The sequence below is a fragment of the Lactuca saligna genome, chromosome 9 (genome assembly GCF_052625555.1).
Source record: "Lactuca saligna cultivar CGN05327 chromosome 9, ASM5262555v1, whole genome shotgun sequence".
Lineage (NCBI taxonomy): Eukaryota > Viridiplantae > Streptophyta > Magnoliopsida > Asterales > Asteraceae > Lactuca > Lactuca saligna.
In genome coordinates this window covers 35,717,050-35,743,159 of record NC_136425.1, presented here as the reverse complement: position 1 = coordinate 35,743,159, position 26,110 = coordinate 35,717,050, and the positions used below count along the sequence as shown (strand labels likewise).

Sequence of the window (26,110 nt, the reverse complement as noted above, 5' to 3'; positions counted from 1 at the left end):
ATAATTGCGCAACTTCAAAATCGAATTTTCGTTTAAACTTTAGTCACTTTTGTGGAATTTGCCATTGTTTTGACTTAACTGAACTGTATTCCTATGATTTTTTTTTTTTCAAAAATGAATTTGTATCTACTTGGCTAAAGACTTAAAATGACATCATGATAATAAGTGTAATTACAGTTTTTTGAGAAAATATAGCACCAAGGATTTACGCAAAAATGTAGAAGCAGTGTACGTAATATGAGAATGAAGGGATAGATTTAAAAAATTTAAGCGAATATTTCAAAAAGTTGTGTTAAAAATTTATTCTACATACATATACAAAAGGACAACAATATTATCAACTTGACATCTGTCCTCCATTGAAAAGGTCAAGTGAAGTTACAACTCCATGATGAGTAGTTTTCACTTTTCAGTCAGGAGCATGTGGTTGACGAATGTTTCTCTGTTTGAAAGATATGGATAAAAGGGTTCCACTGTGAACAATTTTTAGTGAAGTAAGCTTGTAGACTAGACATGTGGTTCTGGGTATTTAGCACTTAGAAAGAATGCTTTCCACTATTAATTAAGAATCTGAAGTGTAAAACTGAATTGTCATCTATAGAATAGTTTTTCAGATTAGTGAGATATTGAAAGTTATCTCTTTATTTGTTCTTCGGCATAGTTCTTATCTAGTGGTAGTTGAAAGCTCATCTTGTTATTGGAGCGATGAATTTCTTCTTGATTGATCCTTTTCATCTTCAGATATTCGATTTATTGGAACCAATCATTTTCTTCAATTTATACACTCCTCTATAGTTTTCAATCTTTTCGTAGTCATCTTAATCCACACATTCAATTTGTGTAAACTAAAAATACCAACATTAAACAAAAAAAACTTAAAATCTTTCAACACCTAATAGTAGTTTCTTTTATAAGAATTATAATTTATCAAATACTAGTTATACAAAAGCTTCATTAGAAAATTCACACAATCCGTAAACATGTGTATAAGCTTAAAAGATAAACTACAAATCTAGGTATCTTATCTAACTTCCCAAATACTATATATATATATATGTTGTCGACAATTATAAAAACATAGAGAATAGAAACTAATGAACCAAAATAGAAGACACATGCTTAACTTTTAATAATAGAAAGTAAGATGTAAGATAACGAGACGTACAATTTATAAGTATGGGGGTTCCATGGGTAAATCAATATTATAATTATTATTTTCAGATGTTGCCCAAGCATGCAGCCTAAAAGCTGGTCGGTAGACCACTAAAACAGTAGTGGGTTTACCTTCATTCGGAATATATAATTATATGCAGATGTCTCAATCAGAATAACTTCGATGTTTATGAAAGCCTAACATTGCATCTAACTAGAACCATATGTTCTTTTGGTCGTGGTCCTTCTTTACCTATCAAATGAGCTGAAAATCTTTAATCATCTAAGCTCCATATATACAGAGAGTTCACCCAAAACACTTCAAACAAACATTAATGGCTTCACCAACTCCAGCTACACATCACGCACTTAGCATTGACATGTCCGATCTTCAGCAAAAGCAGAGTTCTGATCAACAAGAGTTTCAGTTAAAGAACCAGAGTGCCAAATGGGTTCTTAATTCACCAGATCCTCCTGGATTTGGCCAACACATGTTTGACATGATAAAAAAGAACGTATGCCCTCAAAGAAACAGTATACCTTCGTCAGCATCATCATCTCCGAAGAAGCAGCCACTTTCTTCTCACGTCATTGCCCTTTTGACTTTCGTATTTCCTGTACTTGACTGGGGTAGAGACTACAAAGCTTCCAAATTCAAGAATGACTTGATTGCTGGATTGACTCTTGCTAGTCTAAGCATACCTCAGGCACATTTCTCAATGTTTCTCACCCCAAAATCCACTCATTGACACGTTAAAAGTGATTATTATTCTGAAACTTTTTCTCTTGATTCCTTTCAGAGTATTGGTTATGCTGCTTTAGCTAATCTAGATCCTCAATACGGCTTATGTAAGTTAACAAATCTTGTTTTTTCTTACTTTTTCAACACTTTATATATGCTTATTGTGATTGTTTTGGATGTGTTCAATTGTTCATATATAGATGGAACTGTTGTCCCTCCTTTGATATATTCTGTAATGGGTACTTCTCGAGAATTAGCTATTGGTCCAGTAGCTGTGGTGTCGCTTCTGATATTTTCGATGATCTCAAAACTGGTTGATCCTACAGTTGATCCTGTATCCTACAGAAAACTTGTTTTCACAACCACGTTCTTTGCGGGATGTTTTCAAGCACTTTTTGGATTGCTTAGGTAACTATTTATCCATGTAGAAAATACAATTTTTTTTCTTTTTGCTTTTGTTTCTGATCATGAAACTCTTTGGGTGCATGCAGGTTAGGTTTTCTTATTGATTTTCTATCGCATGCCGCCATTGTAGGGTTCATGGCAGGTGCAGCCATTGTTATAGGTCTTCAACAACTCAAGAGTTTACTCGGGATTAGTCATTTTACTACAAAAACTGATGTCGTCTCTGTTTTGGAAGCCGTTGCTAAATCACTACATACTACAGTACGATGATCGATATTGCTTTAACTTCAACTTCAACTTCATGTTCATAATTTTATTATTTTTGATTTCGTTTACAACTTAATTAATATGAGACTGTTTTCTTGTTCGCAGTGGTATCCTTTGAATTTTGTTCTTGGATGTTCCTTCCTTATTTTCATCCTCATTACCAGATTTATCGTAAGTGAATCGGTTTCATCTATCTTAACATTCGTCATATACTTTCTTACAACTAAATGGTTGACTTGGTCAAATTTCAGGGTAAAAGAAACAGGAAGTTATTCTGGTTACCCGCCATTTCTCCAGTTATATCAGTCATATTATCCACTTTGATAGTATACCTCACAAGAGCAGATGAACATGGGATTAAAATCATTAAGCATTTCAAAGGTGGATTAAATCCAAGTTCAGTCAGTCAATTGGAGTTCAATGGTCCATACCTCGGTGAAACAGCCAAAATCGGTTTCATTTGTGCCATTATTGCCTTAACGGTGATTAGTTGTCTACTTTATACTAATACAGACTCCATTAAAAGTACGAATATGGATTTTTCTGATACTTGCTAAAAACGTTACAGGAAGCTGTTGCTGTTGGTCGATCTTTTGCTTCCATTAAAGGGTATAACCTAGATGGGAACAAAGAAATGCTAGCAATGGGATGTATGAACATCGCCGGATCTATGTCTTCTTGCTATGTTGCCACTGGTATATATAGCGATATACATAATATATATATAAATAATAACTTTTGCATAATTTGATCATCTTAAAACCATTTGTTTATCAGAATTGACATTTTTTCTCGTGTTGCAGGATCATTTTCGCGAACAGCTGTAAATTTTAGCGCGGGGTGTCAATCTACAGTATCAAATATAGTAATGGCGATAACTGTGTTCGTATCATTACAACTATTAACGAAGCTCCTATATTACACTCCTCTTGCCATACTTGCTTCGATCATCTTGTCTGCACTTCCTGGATTAATCGATTACAATGAAGCTTACCATATTTGGAAAGTTGACAAAATGGACTTTCTTGCATGCGCTGGGGCTTTCTTTGGTGTGTTATTTGCATCAGTCAAGATCGGTCTTTTAGTTGCTGTAAGATTCTTCAGAACTATTAATTTCAAAATTTTTGATATTGCAATTAAATTATCGCTACCCCTTTAGTTATCAGTTAACGAATTACCAAAAATGGATAATAAACCGATGGCTAAAATTCAGTATTCCTGGATTTGGTTTTGGGATCATCGTTGAAAACAATATTAGTGTTAGTTGGACAATTAAAGATTCTTTTAACTTCTCCCACCAATTATTAATTATAATGATTAAGAAGATGACTGGATGGCCTTCAATATACTAAATTTTGTGGTGCATATCTTTTATAAATATTTAAGTTATATAAATTATATTCCGTCTAGCTACTTATAAAAATATTTCATTTGTGTCAAATTTAAGCTTTCTTGAACCACTTGTGCTATATTTACCTATATAATAGTCATGTATTATATTAGATCACATTAGCATTATAAATCTTATCTGGAACGTAACGACTTTTGTCTTGGAAAATTATTGGGTGGATTAATTATATGCATGATTGGGTTCTAGATCTCTGAATTAGTTAACCTCACTATCCGATTCAAGCTAGCTAGGTCTCCAATATTTTATATGCAGATCGTGTCAATAAGTAAACCATGATAAAGAAATACCAGTTTATCCATAACAAAGCCATGCAAGATTAAAGAATCTTTTGAAGATTAACATAAAAGGTTTTATAAAATTATTTAAGGCTTTTAAACTACCAACAATAATATATAATCGTGATCATCAGAATCAAGTATGTTTATGATATGCATGTAGGTTGGTGTTTCGTTTGGAAGATTAATCCTTAATTCCATCAGACCTGGCATAGAAGAATTAGGAAGGCTTCCAGAAACAGACATTTTCTGTGACAAGGCACAATATCCTGGGGTTCTTGATGTTCCAGGTGTTTACATAATTCGCCTCAACTCTGGCTCCTTTTGTTTTGCAAATGCAAGTCCCATTAAAGAAAGGTATTGATGCTTCATGCGCTTATTTCACAGGAATTTCGTATATCTGTAATATGAAAGATTTGCAACTTTCCTATAGAAAGACATTCTTCAATTCCCTCTTCACTTTATCACTCGTGTTTAAGTGTTGTTGTGTTTCATCTTGGTGTTTTGGTTCTCATGGTAGGATTACTAGATGGGCAACCAAGGAGAATGAAAAGGAAGAGGGAAACAAACCGACTAATGGAATCATTCTAGACATGTCGAGTAAGCGTTTCCATAAAATTGCATGTCACTCATAATGTAAGTGATTAGGGTCAATATAAATTGATTTTCTGATCACTTCTGTTTCTCATGTCTCAGGTGTCATGAGCATTGACTCTTCAGGAATTCTAGCATTGGAAGAAATTCACAAGAAACTGCTTTTAAGAAACATACATGTAACGCTTGAAGAAACTTAATTTTTGCACATTAATTTCAAGCCCTTATATTACATTAACATTAAGTGTTTTGTGTTGTATTTTTGCAGTTAGCTATCACCAATCCAAGATGGAAAGTGATTCACAAGCTAAAATTAGCAGGGTTTGTCGACAAAGTTGGAACTAATTGTATTTTCCTCACGGTTAATGAAGCTGTTGATGCATGTCTCAGTTCCAGATCTATTGACAATTGTTTATGATACCTGATAATAGTTGAATTGAAGGACTTATCAAGCCAATCTCGTTTGTTTTATACAATAATGGTTGAGGTCTAAATATCATTAAGCACTTGGTATGTTTACAATGATGATGAATTAGGTGTGTTATATTTCTCTACATTCAGTAAGTTCCCATTCTGTGAAAGGTAATGTAATGAACTTTCATCACTTCTAGTCAAGTTATTTTGACTAGTTTATTCTTCTTTCATATTGTTATAAAGGTGTGGAGTACTTTTGTTATTACCTTAAAAGAAAATGGATTCGTACATTATTATAAAAATTATTCTAACAAGGTAATATCTATTATGTTATTATGTTTTGGAATTAACAAGGATTTTACATGTGCGTTGTGGTGACAGTAATGGATTAAAAAAAAATAACCGTTTTAGTAGTAGTAGAAACTTAGGAGGATGTAAATTGCCAAAACACAAACATCAAGTACCAAAGTGTAATGTCCCAAAAATAAGAGTAAATCATAGAAAGCGGAAAGTGGAAACATGTGATGTGTGTGCTGCAATCATCCCGAGCTCTTCCAATTGAAAACCGAAGTACCTGAAACATAAACTGAAAACCGTAAGCACAAACCTTAGTGAGTTTACCAAGATACCACATACCAAACATACTAAATCACATACTGGACCCCCGCCCTCCATCAGGCTCCGCACGGCATCGAGCCCCACTCGGCTTCGAACCCCGCTCAGTTTACAAATCTGTCAATCACAAGCCCCGCGTGACATCGGGCCCGCCCGATACATATAATCATATAAACATATAATCATACTAACGCATGCGATAATCACAAAGACAATAGCGTATCATACAGTCATTGATCCTCGCCCGGCATCGGGCCTTGCCCGGTAGCATAAAACACATACTGATAACTAACATACAATATACTCATTAGGCATCGTCTGGCATCGGGCCTTGCCCGGTAAACATGCCATCACATAACACATGCAAGAGTCATGTAGATATCTAGCATCCTAACATATAAACCATGGGCCGACATTGATGCCTTCGACCCGCTAAACTCAGCGAGGACACTCACCTTGCACTGCCGAATCTCACAAAAAGAATCTATGGCTGCTGGTCCGCAAGAACCTCGCTATCAATCACAAGTTAATCATCCATCAATAATCGGATTCGGCCCACAATAAGTGTCCAAACTAGGGTAAAAATACCTTTTTACCCTCTTCATAACTTGGTCCAAAGCCAAGGCCCAATTCAACAATCCAAAAGCTCAAATTCCAGTTAAACACCCAAGGCCTAAATATGGCCCAATTTTCTAAATTGGGCCAAAATCCTATAGTGGGCCTTTCAAAATAATTATCAATCCAAAACCCGATGGTCCAATAGGGCCCAAAACATCTAAGCCTAAAGGATAGCCCAGAACGAAGCCCAACCACTGAAATCCATTCCTGCTGAGTATGTGGCGTGTACGCAGCTGGTACGCTAAGCGTACTAGCTTAAGGGCTTGTACGTTACGCGTACAGGCTTATACGCCCAGCGTACTCCTCCATTCAGCCCAATCTCCTTTTTTCCTCCTTAATCCGTTAAAACATTGATTAAAAACATAGATCTGGCTTCCTTTGAGCTGGATAATCACGTAAAGTTGCTAACTTTACGTTCATGCATGACTAAATGATGTTCTTAAAGTTTAGAAGTTCTTAAAGTTTAGAAGGACTTATTAGGTAACTTAATGCATGCATGTGACCTTAAACCTCATAAAGCTTGCACCTTTATGTCTAAGAACCTCATAACAACTCAGATATAAGAGAATTTGTCCTTCAAACACCTTAACTCATTAATTAACCCAGAAAGGAACCCAAGAGCTTGCAAGTCAAGATTTGAAATCTCGATTTGTTCCGACTCCCCGACACTTGAGATCCAAGTAGAGATCCAAAATCATTCATCACTTTGTCAAGTTTTGAGATTTCAAGTTTTCTTGAAATCTTGACTTGTTAAGATTTTGGAATCTCGAAACTTGAAGTTTTGAACTTGATACCTCTAAAAGCCTGCAAGATTTGAACTTGATACCTCTAAGAGCTTGCAAGGTGATGAATGATTTTGGAATCTCGAAACTTGGATCTTGATACCTCTAAGAGCTTGCAAGGTGATGAACGAGTTAAGGTGTTTGAAGGACTTATTCTCACGTTAACAATCTTGACTTGTTAAGGTGAGAATAAGTCCTTCAAACACCATAACTCGTTAATCCCATATAGAAAACCACCTCTACTTTTCCGAAACTTGAAATCTCGAATTAGTCTAACTCCCCGACAGACCACCCATATTGAACCGCTGCCAGGTCAAATGCTCACTGAAGTCTAGGCTTAAACAAAATGATTTCAGCCCTTGATTGACTTGATGCCTCTATACGGAACAAAATCACTGACCATAGTACTGCAAAACACTTATACTTAATAGAATGGTTAGATAATCCTTCGAGTAGAAGACCCATAACCCGAGATCCAAGGATGTACACATTCATTTCACCCGAAGCATTCTAATTCACAGCAACCCCTCACTAACATGTGATACATAAGGGTTCTACACCATCGTTGAGATTACAACTCTTGCTCCAGGTCCAGCCACCAGGTTACCAAGGGTCCAAATGACAAGGCTACCCAACTGTTAAGCGTGTCAAAGCCAACAAATAAAGGGGTAAAATAACTCCTTAAACACTACTACTTTGTACTAGAAATGTAATACAAGGTAAGTAGGGTCGATCCACAGAGACACGGAACAAATGTTTATACCTTTTTGCGGAAGGTACAATAATGGTCACATAAATGGGGGGTTGGTATGCAATGATTTAATCAAAAGAATAAAGCAATAAGTAAATTATCAATTAAATGAAACAAATTCAGGATTTGTGAGAACTCCAACTCTATGCAAGACAAATTAGCAATGTGATTCCATGGATGACAAGATATTTGTTTAATTCTATCTAAGTTGGTACTTGAAAGTGTTAACAAGCTCTAACACTTCCCATTCACCACAATAATTAACCAAAACAAGCTCTTTGATTAATCCTAACCTTACCAATCTAATCTAAACAAGCTCTTAGAATTAGGTTGAAAGATTGCATTAAACTTTATGTGAATGTTCCAAACAATAATCAATACTCCTCATAAGCTCGGGAGCATAAGAATGTGTGAATAGATTTACACTAATTTCATTCAATAGAAATCAGATTAGTGCTTGTTACCTAGTCCAATTTACAAAACAATTACGGATTTTGCAATTAGATAACTTGAATGATCTAACCCTAATCCAAATGGCCAATAAGAATCACAATTAGAATCAAACATTCAATTGAGACAAAATCAAATTCACTAGATAGAAAATTGAAAGCAAACATCAAGTCATACGATTGAAATCACATCCAAATGTCAAGACATAAAGTTGGAGAATTTAGGGTTCTAGCCACTCATGGCTAGAACAAGATCACAAATCTAGAAAATGAAATTAAAGTTCTTACAAAATGAAATCAAATGTTCCCAAGTGTTAATCAACTTCAAAATCGTCAAGAAATTCGCCTTCTCTACTCCAAAAGTCGACCCCCTTCTGTAAAAAGTCGGTTCCCCCCTTTAAAAATGGTGAAAAACTGCTTTAAAACTCGCATTTACGTTTACACGGCCCGCGTAAATTAACACTGTCATTTACACGGCCCGCGTAAACGCAAAAGTATACTGCGCAGAAATCTATGTTTACACGGCCCGCGTAAACGCAAGGCTTGCATTTACACGGCCGTGTAAATCTCTGTAAAGCCAAAATGTTCTTTTCTTTGATATCTTGCTCCTCGGTGCTCCGCAAGTCCCGAAATTTTGTCCGCAACTTTTATTTACCTCCTCCAACAAGATCCTACCTCCAAAAGTCCCTAAAATATCACAAAAGTATTTGAATGAAATTGCCTCATGAAAAATCCCGAAAAACATGCAAAATGCATGAGTTTAAACCTAAATGCAATGCACTTTTATGGATTAAAACTACAAAATGGGTACATGAAATGCACCTAACAAATCTCCCCAAGCTTAAACCTTTCTTGTCCTCAAGAAAGAACAAGAAAATTTAAACCGGAGAAAATAAAATAAAAAGAAAAGAAAAGAAAATCAAAGTTAAAACTATTTGAAACTTAATGCATGAAATCAAAACAAACTTGAAAAGATCCAACCCAATTACCTTGTTTTGTACCATAGTTGAGAATGTACCTATCATGCCTTGATTTAACTTGGCTTTAGTCTCAAAATATTATATGATAATAGAAACAAGACTTTGGCCACTCCCTAGTACAACTCAACATAATCAAAGATCACAACACTTATTCCTTTTCAATACCATCAAGTCAATTCTTGGAACAAATTATGGTCTTACTCTCGTGAAATTATATGTGACAAAACATGCTCAACCATCTTTGTTTCATAAAATATAACACTGTTCGATTCCAGCTATTTGTTGGTCAACAACAATCTTTTTCTGAAAAATCTTTTCTAAAAATTCCCTAATATTTATCCAGATTGGTTACAAACTTCAAACCACTTACACCAGTCGAAGTAATTAACATTCAGTCCAATGTCATAAATTCAAATCCAAGTCCAAGGGAATCTTTTTATAGCCAAGTATTTTTCCTAAACACAGTATTCAATTAAAGTATAAACACAATTATATACAAACTTCCTAATTACATTTTTTTTACAAATAAAGCTCATGGCTTTCTTTGAAATCCGTGTAACGGGCTTCCAACCAACACATCCAAATCAAATGACCTTAGTGTGCTAGATTTAAAGAGATCCCTCGGGTTTACTTGCCCGAATCTCAAAGGCCACAGATTAACTTTATTTGCTATTATTAAGTTCATAACTTTCTATGGAACCCGTGTAACGAATTTTCAACTCAATCAGTCCCATACAATTAAGCTTTAGGCGATTAGGTGTAAAACACCCCTCAGAGTTTACTTGTTCGAATCCCAAAGGTCACAGATTAACTTAATAATAGTTTTTTTTTTTAATTTTATGTAACACATATACAAATAACTAAGTTAACACATAACACTCTTATTAATTTATTTATTTGGCCAATTTCTTTATATTTTCGTCCTTGACTTTTCTATTGTGGGACATCTCACGATTTATTACCGTGAGGGACTTCTACACATTTTTCGAGGGACTAAATGTTAACATGCAAAGACCCGTAAGTATAGTTGAAAGCTATGTCCCCAAACAGGGTATATAAAAGGGAATGAGTAGAAAAGACTTTTAAGAGAGCTGGAAGGCGGGACAATGAGATTTTGCATTCTTTTTATGAACTTTTGAATTTGGCATTTTAAGTTTAATTGAGCATTACTACTCATAAGACCGGTCATATGTCCCAAATAATCGACTCATACCTGCTGTTATGCTCCAGTGTTGACAATCTTCTCATTTTCTGCTTTGCACAAGTAGCTTCGGGAGATGTGCTCGTGTGATTAAATTGCTTTTATATATTTTTTTTAATAAAAATAGCAAGTAAAATCTCAAGGCACACAACTCACTTACCATCTCAACTGTTTTGAGAAGATTTGGCTGCTTGAAATTGGATCAAAAAATTTTACTTTTACTTTTTTTTTTCAAGTTAAATGAAAATGCAAAAATTTAGATGCAAAATGCAAAAAGTATAATAAAAATAGAGTATAAAGAAAATCATTTTGGTTTTTGAAATTTTTTCTAAAAAATGACAAAGAAAAATAATGCAATGCAATGCAATATGTACAAAATTTACATGCAACCTACATGCAACGGGATAATGCATGGATGGATGCCCCTCCCCAAGCTTAAGATAAGCATCGTCCTCGATGCTTGGAGAGAGGCATAGTCGGCCTATTAAGAGTCAGATGGTGGAGGATGGTAGCTGATGAATGGGTCCAAAACAGTCACAAATGCACACAAATTGAATTTTAAGTAAAATATGAACGATTAAAGATATGGAAAGAATTTACCAAATCGTTCTTGGTGCCTCACAATTGTGGTGTGAACCTCCTCTTCATCCTCCCCATGCTATCCGTGAGGTATTTTTGGAGTTGGAGATTCATTTTCTAGGCATAAAAAATAAGTTTAAAACCATTTGGGACATTAACAAAAACTTGAAATTTACCAAAGACTACAAAGTTTTAAAATAAAGGAAAAAAAACCCCCGGGTTGCCTCCCGGTTAGCTGCCCTTGTTTTAAGTCGTTGGCTCGACTTGGCCCCTGAATGTGCTTTGTTCTAAGTAGGTGGGCCTTTACAACACATTAACCTTCTCGTCACTTCCTAAAATTGAAAACTTATCTTCTACCTGACTTTTTTTTAAAGCACCTGCTCACAAAATGCTTGGCATAAACAATTAGTAACACCGTGTCCCCGGCAACGGCGCCAATTTGTTAAGCGTGTCAAAGCCAACAAATAAAGGGGTAAAATAACTCCTTAAACACTACTACTTTGTACTAGAAATGTAATACAAGGTAAGTAGGGTCGATCCACAGAGACACGGAACAAATGTTTATACCTTTTTGCGTAAGGTACAATAATGGTCACATAAATGGGGGGTTGGTATGCAATGATTTAATCAAAAGAATAAAGCAATAAGTAAATGATCAATTAAATGAAACAAAAATTCAGGATTTGTGAGAACTCCAACTCTATGCAAGACAAATTAGCAATGTGATTCCATGGATGACAAGATATTTGTTTAATTCTATCTAAGTTGGTACTTGAAAGTGTTAACAAGCTCTAACACTTCCCATTCACCACAATAATTAACCAAAACAAGCTCTTTGATTAATCCTAACCTTACCAATCTAATCTAAACAAGCTCTTAGAATTAGGTTGAAAGATTGCATTAAACTTTATGTGAATGTTCCAAACAATAATCAATACTCCTCATAAGCTCGGGAGCATAAGAATGTGTGAATAGATTTACACTAATTTCATTCAATAGAAATCAGATTAGTGCTTGTTACCTAGTCCAATTTACAAAACAATTACGGATTTTGCAATTAGATAACTTGAATGATCTAACCCTAATCCAAATGGCCAATAAGAATCACAATTAGAATCAAACATTCAATTGAGACAAAATCAAATTCACTAGATAGAAAATTGAAAGCAAACATCAAGTCATACGATTGAAATCACATCCAAATGTCAAGACATAAAGTTGGAGAATTTAGGGTTCTAGCCACTCATGGCTAGAACAAGATCACAAATCTAGAAAATGAAATTAAAGTTCTTACAAAATGAAATCAAATGTTCCCAAGTGTTAATCAACTTCAAAATCGTCAAGAAATTCGCCTTCTCTACTCCAAAAGTCGACCCCCTTCTGTAAAAATTCGGTTCCCCCTTCAAAAATGGTGAAAAACTGCTTTAAAACTCGCATTTACGTTTACACAACCCGCGTAAATTAACACTGTCATTTACACGGCCCGCGTAAACGCAAAAGTATACTGCGCAGAAATCTATGTTTACACGGCACGCGTAAACGCAAGGCTTGCATTTACACGGCCGTGTAAATCTCTGTAAAGCCAAAATGTTCTTTTCTTTGATATCTTGCTCCTCGGTGCTCCGCAAGTCCCGAAATTTTGTCCGCAACTTTTATTTACCTCCTCCAACAAGATCCTACCTCCAAAAGTCCCTGAAATATCACAAAAGTATTTGAATGAAATTGCCTCATGAAAAATCCCGAAAAACATGCAAAATGCATGAGTTTAAACCTAAATGCAATGCACTTTTATGGATTAAAACTACAAAATGGGTACATGAAATGCACCTAACACCAACCTAAACATCCATCTGCACCATTCGCTGACCATACACTTAATCCTGGAAATCAAGATCCAAAACCTTGACCCAATGGTCTTTACCAGGCCCCACTTGTATTTTCATATACACATGGACCTAGCCCATAGGTCCCACCCAAACTATCGTTGGGATAAACCGTAAGAACGATTTGATGAATATAATGTGGAAAATAACAACAAACACAATAATGAAGATATGTCGAATGATCAAACGATCTATTCAAGAGCATGAGGAATAAATTACACTATAAGAACAGATTAAAGTAAATCTATTCTACCTAAGAAAGCTCATTATGTTTGGCGGCTACATTTTACCTCACTATTAACCTTAATTATGAATAATATATGACAATATATAGGAAATAAGACAAGTCTTGGGCCTAATAACCTACACTTCACCAAGGGCGCACATTGTGATAATCCTTGGAGTACTTTGAACCCTACATTCTCCCTCTTAAAGTATGGAATGGATGACAATGCTTCAACTTCCAATACAAGCATCTAGCAAATAAGAAAAGGATCTCGTAACGAGGAATATCAAAAGAGATCCACGAATCTTGATTCTTCAATAGTCTTCAAAAACGGGTTCTAGGATATATAAACCAATCACTGAAGTAATGTTTTTAAACTTCATTTTCTAATGTAATCCCAAAGATCTTCAACAAAGCCAAACCCGCCATAAAAACCCATTTCGGCATTAAGAACACTTCTTGTCTTTGAAAAACTCCCCCCTCCAAGTCACAATGATCTTCAAATAAGCTAATGATATAAGCCACAAAAAATATCATGTAACAGCCCAAATTTAAGATTCTTAATGTCACTTGATCGAGAAATTACTAAAAGTCGGTGATATATCAAAGCTTTAGAAGAGTTCTTATTGAACTTTTCAGTAAAAGCTACTTCTCTGTAAAATCTTTAGAAGAGTTCCTCTTGAACTTTTCTGTAAATGTTACCTTCATATCAACACCAACCACAAGCTTCATCAACAATCTTCAAATTTAAAAAGTCACAAATCCAATTTTGAATAGCCATATCAAATTCTCCCCCTTTTTATAATAAAAAAACGTGATTATAAAACTTTCAAATGGTCATGAGAATGATCTTGAATGAATAAAAAAAAATACTATGCTCCCCCGTGACAAAATGGAATAAACAATGAAGTTTAAAACCTGAAATAGTCGAAAAATTTTGACGTTATCGTGAAAAACGACCTTCCGAACCGCCAAGACTTGTTGGAATCCATAAATTACTATTAACGAAAAAAATATGTTCAAGAAAAATCCAAATTTATTCATCAACCGTTAATTTTGCAAATAATTCTGAATATTGGGCAGAAACTGTCATTTGCTGAAAGACAATGGACTAAAAAAGTAATTCGCATCATTATCCCTTTGATTTGTAACCAATTATGAAATTGAACCAAAACTACTAAGTTGCTAAAGTTACAGGGACCAATAATGTAAATTAGAGTCTTCTTCCCCATTTTGATCGAATAAGAATGGACAGCAACCGCGACTCGCAACTTGCACTGCGATTCCGAGGCATCGACTGAATACCATCCAATTCCGAACACCAGTGAATTCCAATAGACCCTTCGGCTCTGAGCTGCCGAAGTATTACAAACTAAAATTAACGTTTTTATACATGAAAGAACCAAAGGAAAAATCAGCAATTAAACACCAAAAATACCTAAATTACTCACCAAAAATTCCTAAAGTTACTGTCTTACACATAAAAAGAAACCAATTTTTTTTCAACAATTAAATACCAAAAATACCTAAAAGAAGAATTACAACTCAACCCGACGACCTTTAAGGTCTTTAAATTCATCAATTACCGACTTCGTATCAATGTTTTCAGCAATTTCTCTTTCTATGTAAACCACCAAGTTGTTTGCGAGAAAGTCATCTGACATCTTATTGCGAATGCGGTTCTTGAATATTTTCATTGCTGAAAATCCCCTCTCTATTGTTGCGGTAGAAACTGGAAGTGTCAAGATTAACCAGACCACTCTATCAAGCAAATAATACGTCTCACGTTTCTGAGTTTCCACAAGACCTTTGCATAGGTCAGCAATAGTTGATACACGACTTAGCCTGGGATTCTTTGTCATATCGATATTAAAAATATCCAACTGATATCGTAATTGAATTCTCTCTTGCTCTGTAAAATCTTCAGGATAATACTTCTCAACAAGAAGACAAATCTGATCAATGTTAATCACTTTAGGGTGTTCTTTTGAAACTAAAGTAGAACTAAGACTTAACAACTCTATCGCCTGATCATTGAATCTACTATTCAACTCATGTAACTGTTTGTCCAATGTGGATGTAAACAAATCTACTCGATAAAAATGTTCAAAAGTAAACTGATTATAATTTTTTCGAGGCCGATATCTAGTAAAAGTATATGGGGCTTGCATATCCGGCACATCTACTTGATGTTTCTCACAAAAAATCTTTACCTGTTCAAGTAAAGAATCCCATCCATTGTTCCTAAAATCATTTAGACTCTCCTTTGTTGCTGAAACTAACCCCATGGCATTAAGAATATCTTGGGATTTCTTTTGTAGAGCTTGAGAAAGTATATCAGTTTTTCCCATTACTTCTTTCATCAAGTGAAGAATAAACACAAACTCAAATGATTTCAGGTAACAGTAAGCTGCATCAGCATCTCCGCGTTGAGAATAAGTAGCAGATACATCATCAATTATTCCCTGGAGAACAACACGTGTACAATCAAACATGTTAAGCAAACTGCAAACAGAACGAAAATGAGAACCCCAACATGTATCACCAGCTCTTCTTAATGTCCCAACTTGATTCAATCCTTTACCTGATTCAATTTCACCAAGTTCTAATAAATGTTCAATCTCAGTTGCCTTTGCCTTTTGTAACTCATCATGACGCTTACTGGAAGCACAAACTACATTAATTGTAAAAATTAAGTTTGTAAAAAATTGGTGTATAGGAATAATTTCCCTTGAAGCAGCCACCAGTGTTAGTTGTAATCTGTGAGCGAAGCAGTGAAGATAATACGCATAAGGACAATCCTTAAGAACAAGTGTCTGTAATCCATTCCATTCCCCTCTCATATTACTAGCACCATCATAACCTTGGCCATGGATTTTGCTAACATCAAATTGATAGTGCAAAAGTTGTCTCCACATATTTGTTTTCAAGGTTAATGATAAGGTATCCCTAACATGAACCAAATCTAAGAACCTTTCCCGTATGATCCCTTCTGCATCAACAAATCTCAAAACTATGGCCATTTGCTCTTTTTTAGACTCATCTCGTGACTCATCAACCATGACACAAAAGTACGAATCCCCGACTTCACTACGAATATGCTTCCGAACTTTATTTGCAATAATACTAAGAATTTCTTTTTGAATATCTCCAGAAGTATACTTTGAATTATAAGGAGCATTCTCTAATATAACATTTGCAACTTCATCATTATAAGATGCTAGAAGTTTTAGTAGTTGAAGAAAATTACCTCGATTTTTGGAATTAGGCGATTCATCATGTCCTCGTAAAGCACAAGCTTGAAATGTCAACCAACGAACTGTGTCAATTGAAGCTTTTAATCGTAACCGGTTCTTCAATATTTGTGCTTCATTTTGCTTCACTATAATATTTTCAATGTGTGTTGCTTGGTTCATCAAGTTTTCAGCAAATGTAACAGCATTTCTATGTTGTGAACAACCAATGTGCTTCAAGAATGCACAATTTTTCCCATCATTAACTTTTTTCCAATTGTCAAATCCTTTAACAGTAAATGCATCATAACCATGGCACACACTTGGTTTATCATTAAATATATAACAAATAAAACAATAAGAAGCATGTGTTGTTGGAGAATACTCTAACCAATTAGGGAAAATGTTGAACCAAGAATATTGGAATCTACGAGGATGTTTCTTTGAACCTTTAGCATGATATTCTTGAAGACGTATTTGGAAAGGTCCTAAAGTCATATAAGCTCGTCTTACTTGTTCCCTTAAATTAACTGGATATTCCCACATTTGTTTTCGTTTAGCGGGATCTCTTTCTAGATGCTTAAGATCCACTTCATTAGGATTTGATTGTGTAGCTTCATCAATATCATTCTCTTGTTGATTTTCATGTTTTTGCGGTTGCGGCTCACTTGTTGAAGCTTTGTAACGTTTACTCTGTTGATTATCATTATGAGTTTCTTCATCATCATTCTTTCTTTTGAAAAAAGAATCAATGGTTTTCATTTTTCCCATGAAATTGTGAGATTTATATGATTGTATCTGTAAAAATCAAAAGTGAAATCATAAGCTCATAAACCAACAACCCAAATTCCGCAAAAAAAAACTTATTTCTACAAATCTTATTTGATATTTTTGCAAAAATTTTGCAAAAATCTAAAATCGGTTAATTAACAATGCTCCAAAATTCTAAATCACTTAAATACAGTTGTAAATGTTTAACATAGATAACAGCTTGTGTGTAAGATTTAAGTTTTTTCTTAACAAAAAAGAAATTGTTGGACAATAATGCAGAAACATCTAGATACACGAATTGACTTTATATTATAAGATTTTTATAGGGGTTAAATATCATTACTTTGCTCTATCATTTTTATAATTGTTCATGTAGGAATTTCATAAATACTACAAATTCAAATAATGGTCAATTAATGATATTCATCTTCATCATTATTGTATTTAAATAATTAAATTAACAAATAATTGGTTTCACTGAATATGTTACATTCTATAGTATTTTATGTAACCAAATATAACCTTATGTGTTTTGCAAACGGCAACAGGTTTCATCATATTCATACCAATTTACCAACATTCAAAAAGAGTATTATGTGATAGCAAATAATTTAGTTATAGTGTCACATAATGAATCTAGACATTTATAGTTTATTATCAAATACAGTGGCCCCAATTAATATATAATAATATAAGGTAGTTAATTTTTGTAGCATTAAATTACTCTTTGTAATTGTAGGTTCATATCCCCTATTGTGAAAAAAAAAAAAAAAAAAAAAAAAAAAAAAAAAAAAAAAAAAACTAATTAAGTAATTATGATTGTTTTTTCCAGGCTTCACTTTACAATTCAATATTCACATTGATCAATTGATTCCAGGCTTCCAGCGACCAGCAAGACTTTAGAGTTCAGACTTAGACTTGGAGAATAAGGTAGGAGACAGAGTGGACTAATCACTGATCTTCTGATCAGCAACACAGGCAACAGTGTGACAGCACGCAGGGATGCAGGCCACATCAACGATTAAGGAGTGTTTGGTTCATATTTCAGACGAGGCACGAGGGTAGGGACGAACGATAATGACGATTTGATTTTTTGTTTGATTCGGACTATTGGAAAAGCACAGGAGGGGCCACAGCCCAAATTTTTAATGTCTAGGCCTAATATGGATAAAAAAGATATGGACTATTTACACTTCTAATAAAAAAATCAGGGGGGGCCACAACCCCTCCTGGCCCTTAATATACTTCGCCCCTGGGCGTCTACATTTTACCTCACTCTTAAACCTAATTATGAATAATATATGACAATATATAGGGAATAAGCCAAGTTTTGGGTCTAATAACCTACACTTCATCAAGGGGCCCATTATCATAATCCATGGAGTACTTTGAACCCTACAACTATACCACAGAGCGGCCTCGCCCACGGGTCCTACCCATCGAGCTACATAGACCCGACTCCACCTCAGACCCTAATGGACCTCGACCTAAAACAGAGAAATGCACCTCGACAATCCAATTCGTCATGCCCAAGGCACGAACTGATCTTCCTCTAAACTCGTGACCACCTTATCGAAAAGCTACCTCAATTGGTGAATGCTACGATCCCATCGCAGTGTTACAATACTTCTAACCAACCATGGTTACCATCCCTGGTTTCACCACACCCAAACCATCTCGACCCCAATTATCCTGAGTCAAAGCTGCATTCGACTGAAATCAATCAGTTGTTTAGGTCATGCTTCGAACCCTAATTCCTTCATCATACAAGAACAGGCAGCGAGGCTTTAACACAATCCTCGAGCTGGATCCATCTACAAGCCTGCTACGTATAACAAAGAAGATGCCAACTAACTGTTGGAATTTTCATGAACTTCCACTTACACATCCTCAATCCAAACGGCCACTTGGGTCAACTCTCCTCCTGACCAAGACGTGAAACTTTCCCTAGTTCCACACCTTATCTAACTCCCAAAAATTCTAATCGACTCTATAACGCCCGCAGATTCGAGCTAGTCAATTTAGAGACTATAAGCATCAAAAATAACTTTTTAATAGAAGATTATTTTGACTAAATAATCTTAACCAAGTTATAGTATATGTCGCAAGGGTTCCGTACATATAAAAAACGCCGAAATCCGCGTTATAACAAAGAAGTTATAACCCGTCGAAGTTTTACGGCAAAACCGACACGACACCGGGAATCATAAAAAGGGAATTTACGATAAAATAATTTCTAGCCTTAGCGATCTAAATGAAAGTTTTAGTATATGTTAAACTGAGAGTGTGCATAAAAAGAATGTCAAAATCTGACTTCATATGAGGAAGTTATGATTTTTCTAAGATTTAACACAACAGTAAACAACTTTAAAATTTGAATTTTAGATCGGCCGATTTTTAGCCAAAATAATCTAAACGAGAAATGAAGATATCATTAATAGGAGTTAAACAATAAAAAGACAGTTGAAAACGGAGCTTGTATGCGAAAGATATGGACGAAGCTTAGTCTCTACTCTTCAAGTGCGACGAATTCAATGCAGATTTGTAAATCTGAGATAGAATAAAAATTGGCCGACGAGGTCTAAATGAAAGTTGTAGTACTCGTAAATACCAATGTGTGGATATAAAGAACGTCGATAATAGAGCTCGTATGAGAAAGATATGGACAAAACTTAGTCTCTACTCTTCAAGTGCGACGAATTCGATACAGTTTTGTAAACCCGAGCACAATGAGAATTAGCCGACGAGGTCTAAATGAAATTTGTAGTACTTGTAAATACCAACGCATGGATATAAAGAATGTAGAAAACGGAGCTCGTGCGCAAAAGATACGGATGAAGCTTAGAGACTACTTTATGATAAAACCCCTATAAATAAAGGGTGAATCATTCATAGTTCTCACACCTTTCACCCTCTCTTTCTCTCTCTAAGCCCCCTAACCCCCCTAAGCCTAAATAAACCCATAGCACCTGAAGGAAGCCATGAGGCTCCCAGAGTCGAGAGAAAAAGGGTCCTTCGATTCGGAAACGCTGCTCTAAGCGAAGCCCAATTTTCGAGAAAATCCGCTGTAAGTGAGCTACGCCCACGCTATTTTTAATATAGCTTTTAATTAATTATAATAATGTTATTAGGACCTTATGGTAATTTTTGGGCTATTATTATGGGTTATATAAGTGTTGCTGTAATATCTTTTTAACCACTCGCGGTACGGGGAATCTGTTTTGGAGGGCCGCTTGGATTGGTAGATTCAGAAGTGTTATATGCTAAAATGATCCTGCCCTCCGATGTTTCATGTATGGCCCCTATCTATACATATTGGGTGAAGAGTATTGTTTAACGCTTATATAATAGTAATAATATCTAGACTATTAATTAGTCTCGGTAAAACGTTAGACTAAACTCTAGTGGTAATGGTACTAAGTTTTGTCGAAAGAAATTGTTTTAAAGTAAATGAAGTGCTGCCTAAGAACCGCGTCACCACCTTACCAGGTGAGTGCATAGTTACTTTCATCTTACACACAGATACAAAGTATTTTATATAAATTACGTGCTATGTGTGCATATTATCTGAATACTTGTTTTCTATGCTGGATGAACGATTTTATACATGCTTCAAATGAATTAAACTATATATGTATTTTATATCTACAAAATATGTTGGGTAAAACATGGGTATATGAAATATGAGTCGGATGATGATATGAGAAGTGATATAGACCATGAGATCAGGGTGAAAGATGAACAATGAGAGAAGCCTTTTACCCAAATGATGGACCCATAATCTAGCAGAGTATAGATGACAACCACGGACTATTCGAGACAGTCCAGTGGAACACTAGCAGGCTCACAACCTGTAGGTGTTGTGAATGATATGTTCACCTGGTGTACTCTAAACCTTGGTGACTATGCAGACTTAGTGCCCAAACCTTGGCGATCATGCAGACTTGACGCCTAAACCCTGGTGACTATGCAGACTTAGTACCTAAACCCTGTCGACTATGCGAAATTAGTGTCTGTTGTATAAACCCTGGCGACTATGCAGACTTAGTGCCTAAACCTGGTAACGATGGATTTCATGCCAATTCCTTAGGATAATCCTTAGGAATACATGAACGAAGAATAGCTGATTTTTATGGTAGATCCTTAAGAGGAAAGAAGACAATGGGGATGGGTAATTGGGTTGATTTGTTTTTTGAAGATTAAACATAATAATTATATAATTCTGGGTTGAAAACCCTATGTACTCACCAGGTTTCCCAACCTGACCCACTTAGTTTATTCATATCAAAGGTGTTGATATGAAGTCACATTACACTGAGAGATTAAGGAGATATAAATCACTAGTGATAATGAATGTAAGTTCTGTTTATGCTTATGTTTCTGTATTGACAATGACTTCCCAAATCTTTTAAAATGAATAAAAATATTTTTCTTCGACAATGCTTTGATAACGTATTTATCATGTTTTACTGGGAACAAATTTTGCAACATTTTTTTTATTAAAAGAGGTACTATGATTTTTATAAAGCATAAACAAAATCGGTCTTTTATGGCCTTGAAAATGAGGATGTCACAAATTCCCAACCCATCAAACCCCATATAGCATGAATCGCTTATAACATGCACTTACCAACACTAGCGTTCCATTACTAGCCAAACTCAATGATCACCCAACTCCTCATATTTAGATAGATACTCCCAAAGATCCCAACATTCCAGTAACCCCAAATGATTACCATGATACCATACCAAATCCTTAAGTTCTTATGTTTGAGACTAAAAACCATAACCCTTGCTCTGAACTGGCGAATCTTCATCCGAACTTCCATCCTCAAAGAATTACTGAATTCTAACCGTCTACCACCCATGCGAAATACAAAATTCCCCACCCCTCGGCACTTCCAATGACCAAATCACTCCTATAACTGTCACCACCATCTTCTCACTACCTCTCCTCCCCTAGCAACGGTAATGTTTAAACCTAAAAGTTCTTCCATAGACGACTACATGTCCCACCAGATGTAACATCCATAAAATTTGAGCCAGTTTAAAACTTTTTGACCAATTAAAAACCATTAATTATTATAAAGTGTTTTCAAAATATTTTCATGTCAGAGTATCCTAGAAATCAAAATCATAAAATGTGAGGAGCTGTACGATCGCGTATTCGCCTTCCTGCGATCATCTGATGTACTTGAAACCAAAATTGAAACTGTAAGCCCGAAGCTTAGTGACTTCTCCCAAAATACCCATACACACAAGAACATACATATAATCACAAACAGCATACTATGGGTCCAGTCAACCATCAAGTTGGAATACCCCAAGCCCTCAATCGTCAGGTTGGAATACCAACATACTATGGATCATGTCATCCTCGGGATGGAATACCCCATGCCCACAACCATCGGGTTGGAATTCCCACATACTACGAGTCCAATAATCTTCGGGATGGAATACTCACAGCCCAAAACCATCAGGTTGGAATGCCCAGGTCTGTTGGCTCTCGCACAAACCAGATAAGCCTCAACCATCAATCAAACATGTGCACATATATCAGTTAATCACATAACAATCTATAGACAGACAAACCGATCTAACAGATCATAACAGCATAATAACATCTATCTACCAAGATACTGATCTAACATAGCATAATACCATCCTATCTACCAGGATACTGATCTAACAAATCATACTAGCATACCTATTAGGATAAAAATCCAAAAGGGTCGGCCATGGTGCCTTAGGCCCTTGAGTATAGTGAAGAAAACTCACCTTACAAATGTCGAACTGTAGTGATAAGGTCAAACTCTCGAATCACAGCTGCAAGCTCTACTACCTATATCTATAATAAAACCACTTCCATAAATTCTCAATTTACTAAAATACCCCTATAAATCAAACTGGTCAACCCTTGGTCAAAATTAAAGTCAACGGTCAAGGTCAATAGTCCATGTTCACCCAACTCATCGAGTACAGATCACTACTTTGTTGAGCCCTTCCAGAACTCGAGAAATCGCGAAAACGCTAGCGACATCGAGTTTCTAGACAACTTGTCAAGCCCATGCGTGTCCAAATTTCGGGAAAACCCTAACTGACTCATCGAGTAGTCTTACTGACTCGCCGAGTCTATGCAGAAACTAGCCACGATCAATCTTCATCGGATTCGACGATTCGTCTATGCGACTCATTAAGTTCATGCAGTCTATTTCTTATCCAGGTGTTTTTAAGACACCCCAAAGCTCCATAAAGCAGAACTAACCTCCTAGGGCATGGTTTCCACGTAAAGTTGCAAACTTTACGTGCATGCATGGTCCTAAATGCCAAAACCAAGCTAAGGGAAAGGTTTAACTCAAGGAGACATGCGCAAGCTTGCTAAATCAGATACTTTATGGCATAGGGACCAAGAGGAGTCAAGATCTAAAGTTACAATACACGACATGACTCCCAAAAATGCTAAATATGGCCCTAAACCTAAATATGAAAAGATCTAGCTAAAGATAAGCCAAGGTAACGAATTGTTACCTTCAAAATTATGCCAAGATGAAGTAAATTCAGATCCACAAGCTCCTCTTTACTCCAGTCTTCTTATACTTCACACCTTCTTCAAAAAATGCGCCAAAATCACTCTTTAAGCCTCACAAACACTCAATAACAAGGTTAATAGGGGTTAGTGTTTCTTTTGGCCTTCAAGAGGTGATAAGAGACTGGAGGTAAGGACTTAAGGTCATTTAAATAGGGTGCAAACCCTAAAAATTAGTGCTTCATCTTCCAGCTCCTACTCGTCGAGTCCGGGTCCTTTGACTCGTCGATTAGGTCCAATAATCCATGCGAGCTAACCCGTATCTACATGAAGATTTGGGCCAACCAACTCGTCGAGTAGGTCCATAAACATGTACACATTGCTTTAAAACTTATACCTAGGATTCAGGGTATTATAATTCTCCCCCACTTGAACTACACTTCATCCTCAAAGTCTGCAGTGATGAACTAGTCGGGGTAGTGCTCCCGCATCGCAGCCTCCTGCTCACATGTCCACTTGGAGCCCCTCCTGTGCTCCCACTATACCTTTACCAAAGGTACCTCCTTATTCCATAGAAACTTTAACTACCTCTCTAGAACGGTCACTGGCTTCTCCAGATAATTCAGGTGCTCGTCAACCTATATATCGTCTAATGATACTATTGCCTCCCCATTTGGTATACACTTTCGCAACTGTGAAATATGGAAAGTGTTGTGGACCTGACGAAGCTCCTCCATGAGATCTAGCCTGTATGCCACCTTACCAACCTTGACAATGATCCTGAATGGTTCGATATATCGCGAACCCATATTCCCCTTCTTCCTGAAAAGAATCACACCCTTCTAGGGTGATACCTTTAGGAGTACCATGTAACCAACCTGAAATTCCAACTCAGATCGATGCCGGTCGGCATAACTCTTCTGCCGACTTTGTGCAGTTTGCAACCGATACCTGATCTGATGAATCATCTCGGTAGTCTGTAGAACTACCTCGTTCCGACCCATCACCCTGTGACCGACCTTGCCCCAACAAACCGGGGTGCGACATCTCCATCCATACAACAACTCAAATGGTGAAGCACCAATACTGGAATGAAAGTTGTTGTAACAGAACTCTGTAAAGGGTAGGTAGGAGTCCCAACTCCCACTGAATTTGATAACATAGGCTCTCAACATATCATCGAGATTTTGTATGGTCCGCTTACTCTGGCCGTCTATCTGCGGATGATAGACTATACTAAAGTGCAGCCGCGTGCCCAGTTCCTCGTGGAACTTCTGCCAGAAATGGGTGGTGAACCGAACATCGTAGTCTGAGACAATAGAGATTGGCACCTCATGGCTGGCAACGATCTCGCGGATATATAAGTCGGGCAGATTCTCGGCCGATGAACTCTCTGGTATAGCTAAGAAGTACGCGCTCTTGTTCAATCGATCCACGATGACCCAAATAGCGTCAAATCCCTTCGTTGTCCTTGGCAGCTTGGTGATAAAATCCATCGTGATGTGCTCCCACTTCCACATGGGAATCTCGTATGACTGTAGTTGGCCATGTGGCCTCTGGTGCTTGGACTTGACCATCTTGCAGGTCAAGCACCTATCCACATACCAAGCGATTTTTCTGGCTTCATGCACGGCCACCAATAACTCAATCGCAAATCCTGGTAGATCTTGGTGGCTCGAGGGTAAATAGAGAAGCGAGACTTATGAGCCTCCCCTAGAACAATCTGTTTGACCCCACCAGACATAGGAACACAGACCCGTCCACAACGGGTCAATAATCCCCGACTATCCTGCACAAACCAGTTGTTCTCACCCCCTAATCCTTTCGAGCTTCTAATTTTCCTGCCGCATACAATCAGCCTGAGCTTCCCTGATCAAACCCACTAGTGGAGAATCCACTGATATCCTCATACATGTTGCCAGAGTAGAAGATCCAGCTGACTTGTGGCTCGGGTGTGACAACCCGAAATTTCCAGTATGTACAAACCATATCAAGTCAATAGAAATTAGAACAGTTATAGTTAAGTTCCAGACTCTTGGGTATAAGTTTGACAGTTCTTCAGGATTTACACCTAAGGAGATATCAGGAGAGTGGATGGACTAGGGTTTTGTGCAACACGGTTATTCCAAAACTCTATGATATTCGAGTTCATTACGGGAATAAAATATTTTCTACCAAAAAAATCCCAGGACTATATATAGAAATCTGAACCATATTCAGTCATTAGTTACAATTC

General features: G+C 36.4%; 2 protein-coding genes across 2 annotated transcripts; one reads left to right on the top strand and one right to left on the bottom strand.

Annotated features, from left to right (window-relative positions):
- Nucleotides 1-1,365: 1,365 nt before the first annotated feature.
- LOC145014575 (low affinity sulfate transporter 3-like) lies at nucleotides 1,366-5,525 on the top strand. Its single transcript, XM_078972970.1, has 12 exons — nucleotides 1,366-1,859; nucleotides 1,953-2,001; nucleotides 2,095-2,302; nucleotides 2,386-2,560; nucleotides 2,672-2,737; nucleotides 2,818-3,048; nucleotides 3,135-3,261; nucleotides 3,370-3,656; nucleotides 4,416-4,609; nucleotides 4,773-4,852; nucleotides 4,949-5,025; nucleotides 5,115-5,525. The coding sequence occupies exons 1-12, from the start codon at nucleotides 1,488-1,490 to the stop codon at nucleotides 5,262-5,264; spliced, it is 2,016 nt and encodes a 671-aa protein (XP_078829096.1). The 5' UTR covers nucleotides 1,366-1,487; the 3' UTR covers nucleotides 5,265-5,525.
- A 9,357-nt stretch (nucleotides 5,526-14,882) lies between these two features.
- Nucleotides 14,883-17,339, bottom strand: LOC145016208 (uncharacterized). Its single transcript, XM_078974596.1, has one exon. It carries the CDS (start codon nucleotides 17,337-17,339, stop codon nucleotides 14,883-14,885), a length of 2,457 nt encoding a protein of 818 aa, XP_078830722.1.
- Between the last annotated feature and the right edge of the window lie 8,771 nt (nucleotides 17,340-26,110).

Bases quoted from the DNA above. Each gene is read 5' to 3' on its own strand.
- LOC145016208 (XM_078974596.1), bottom strand. From the start codon at position 17,339: ATGAAAACCATTGATTCTTTTTTCAAAAGAAAGAATGATGATGAAGAA.
- LOC145014575 (XM_078972970.1), top strand. From the start codon at position 1,488: ATGGCTTCACCAACTCCAGCTACACATCACGCACTTAGCATTGACATG. The intron at 2,561-2,671 runs GTACGATGATCG...TCTTGTTCGCAG, and splicing joins CTAAATCACTACATACTACA to TGGTATCCTTTGAATTTTGT. The intron at 2,738-2,817 runs GTAAGTGAATCG...GTCAAATTTCAG, and splicing joins TCCTCATTACCAGATTTATC to GGTAAAAGAAACAGGAAGTT.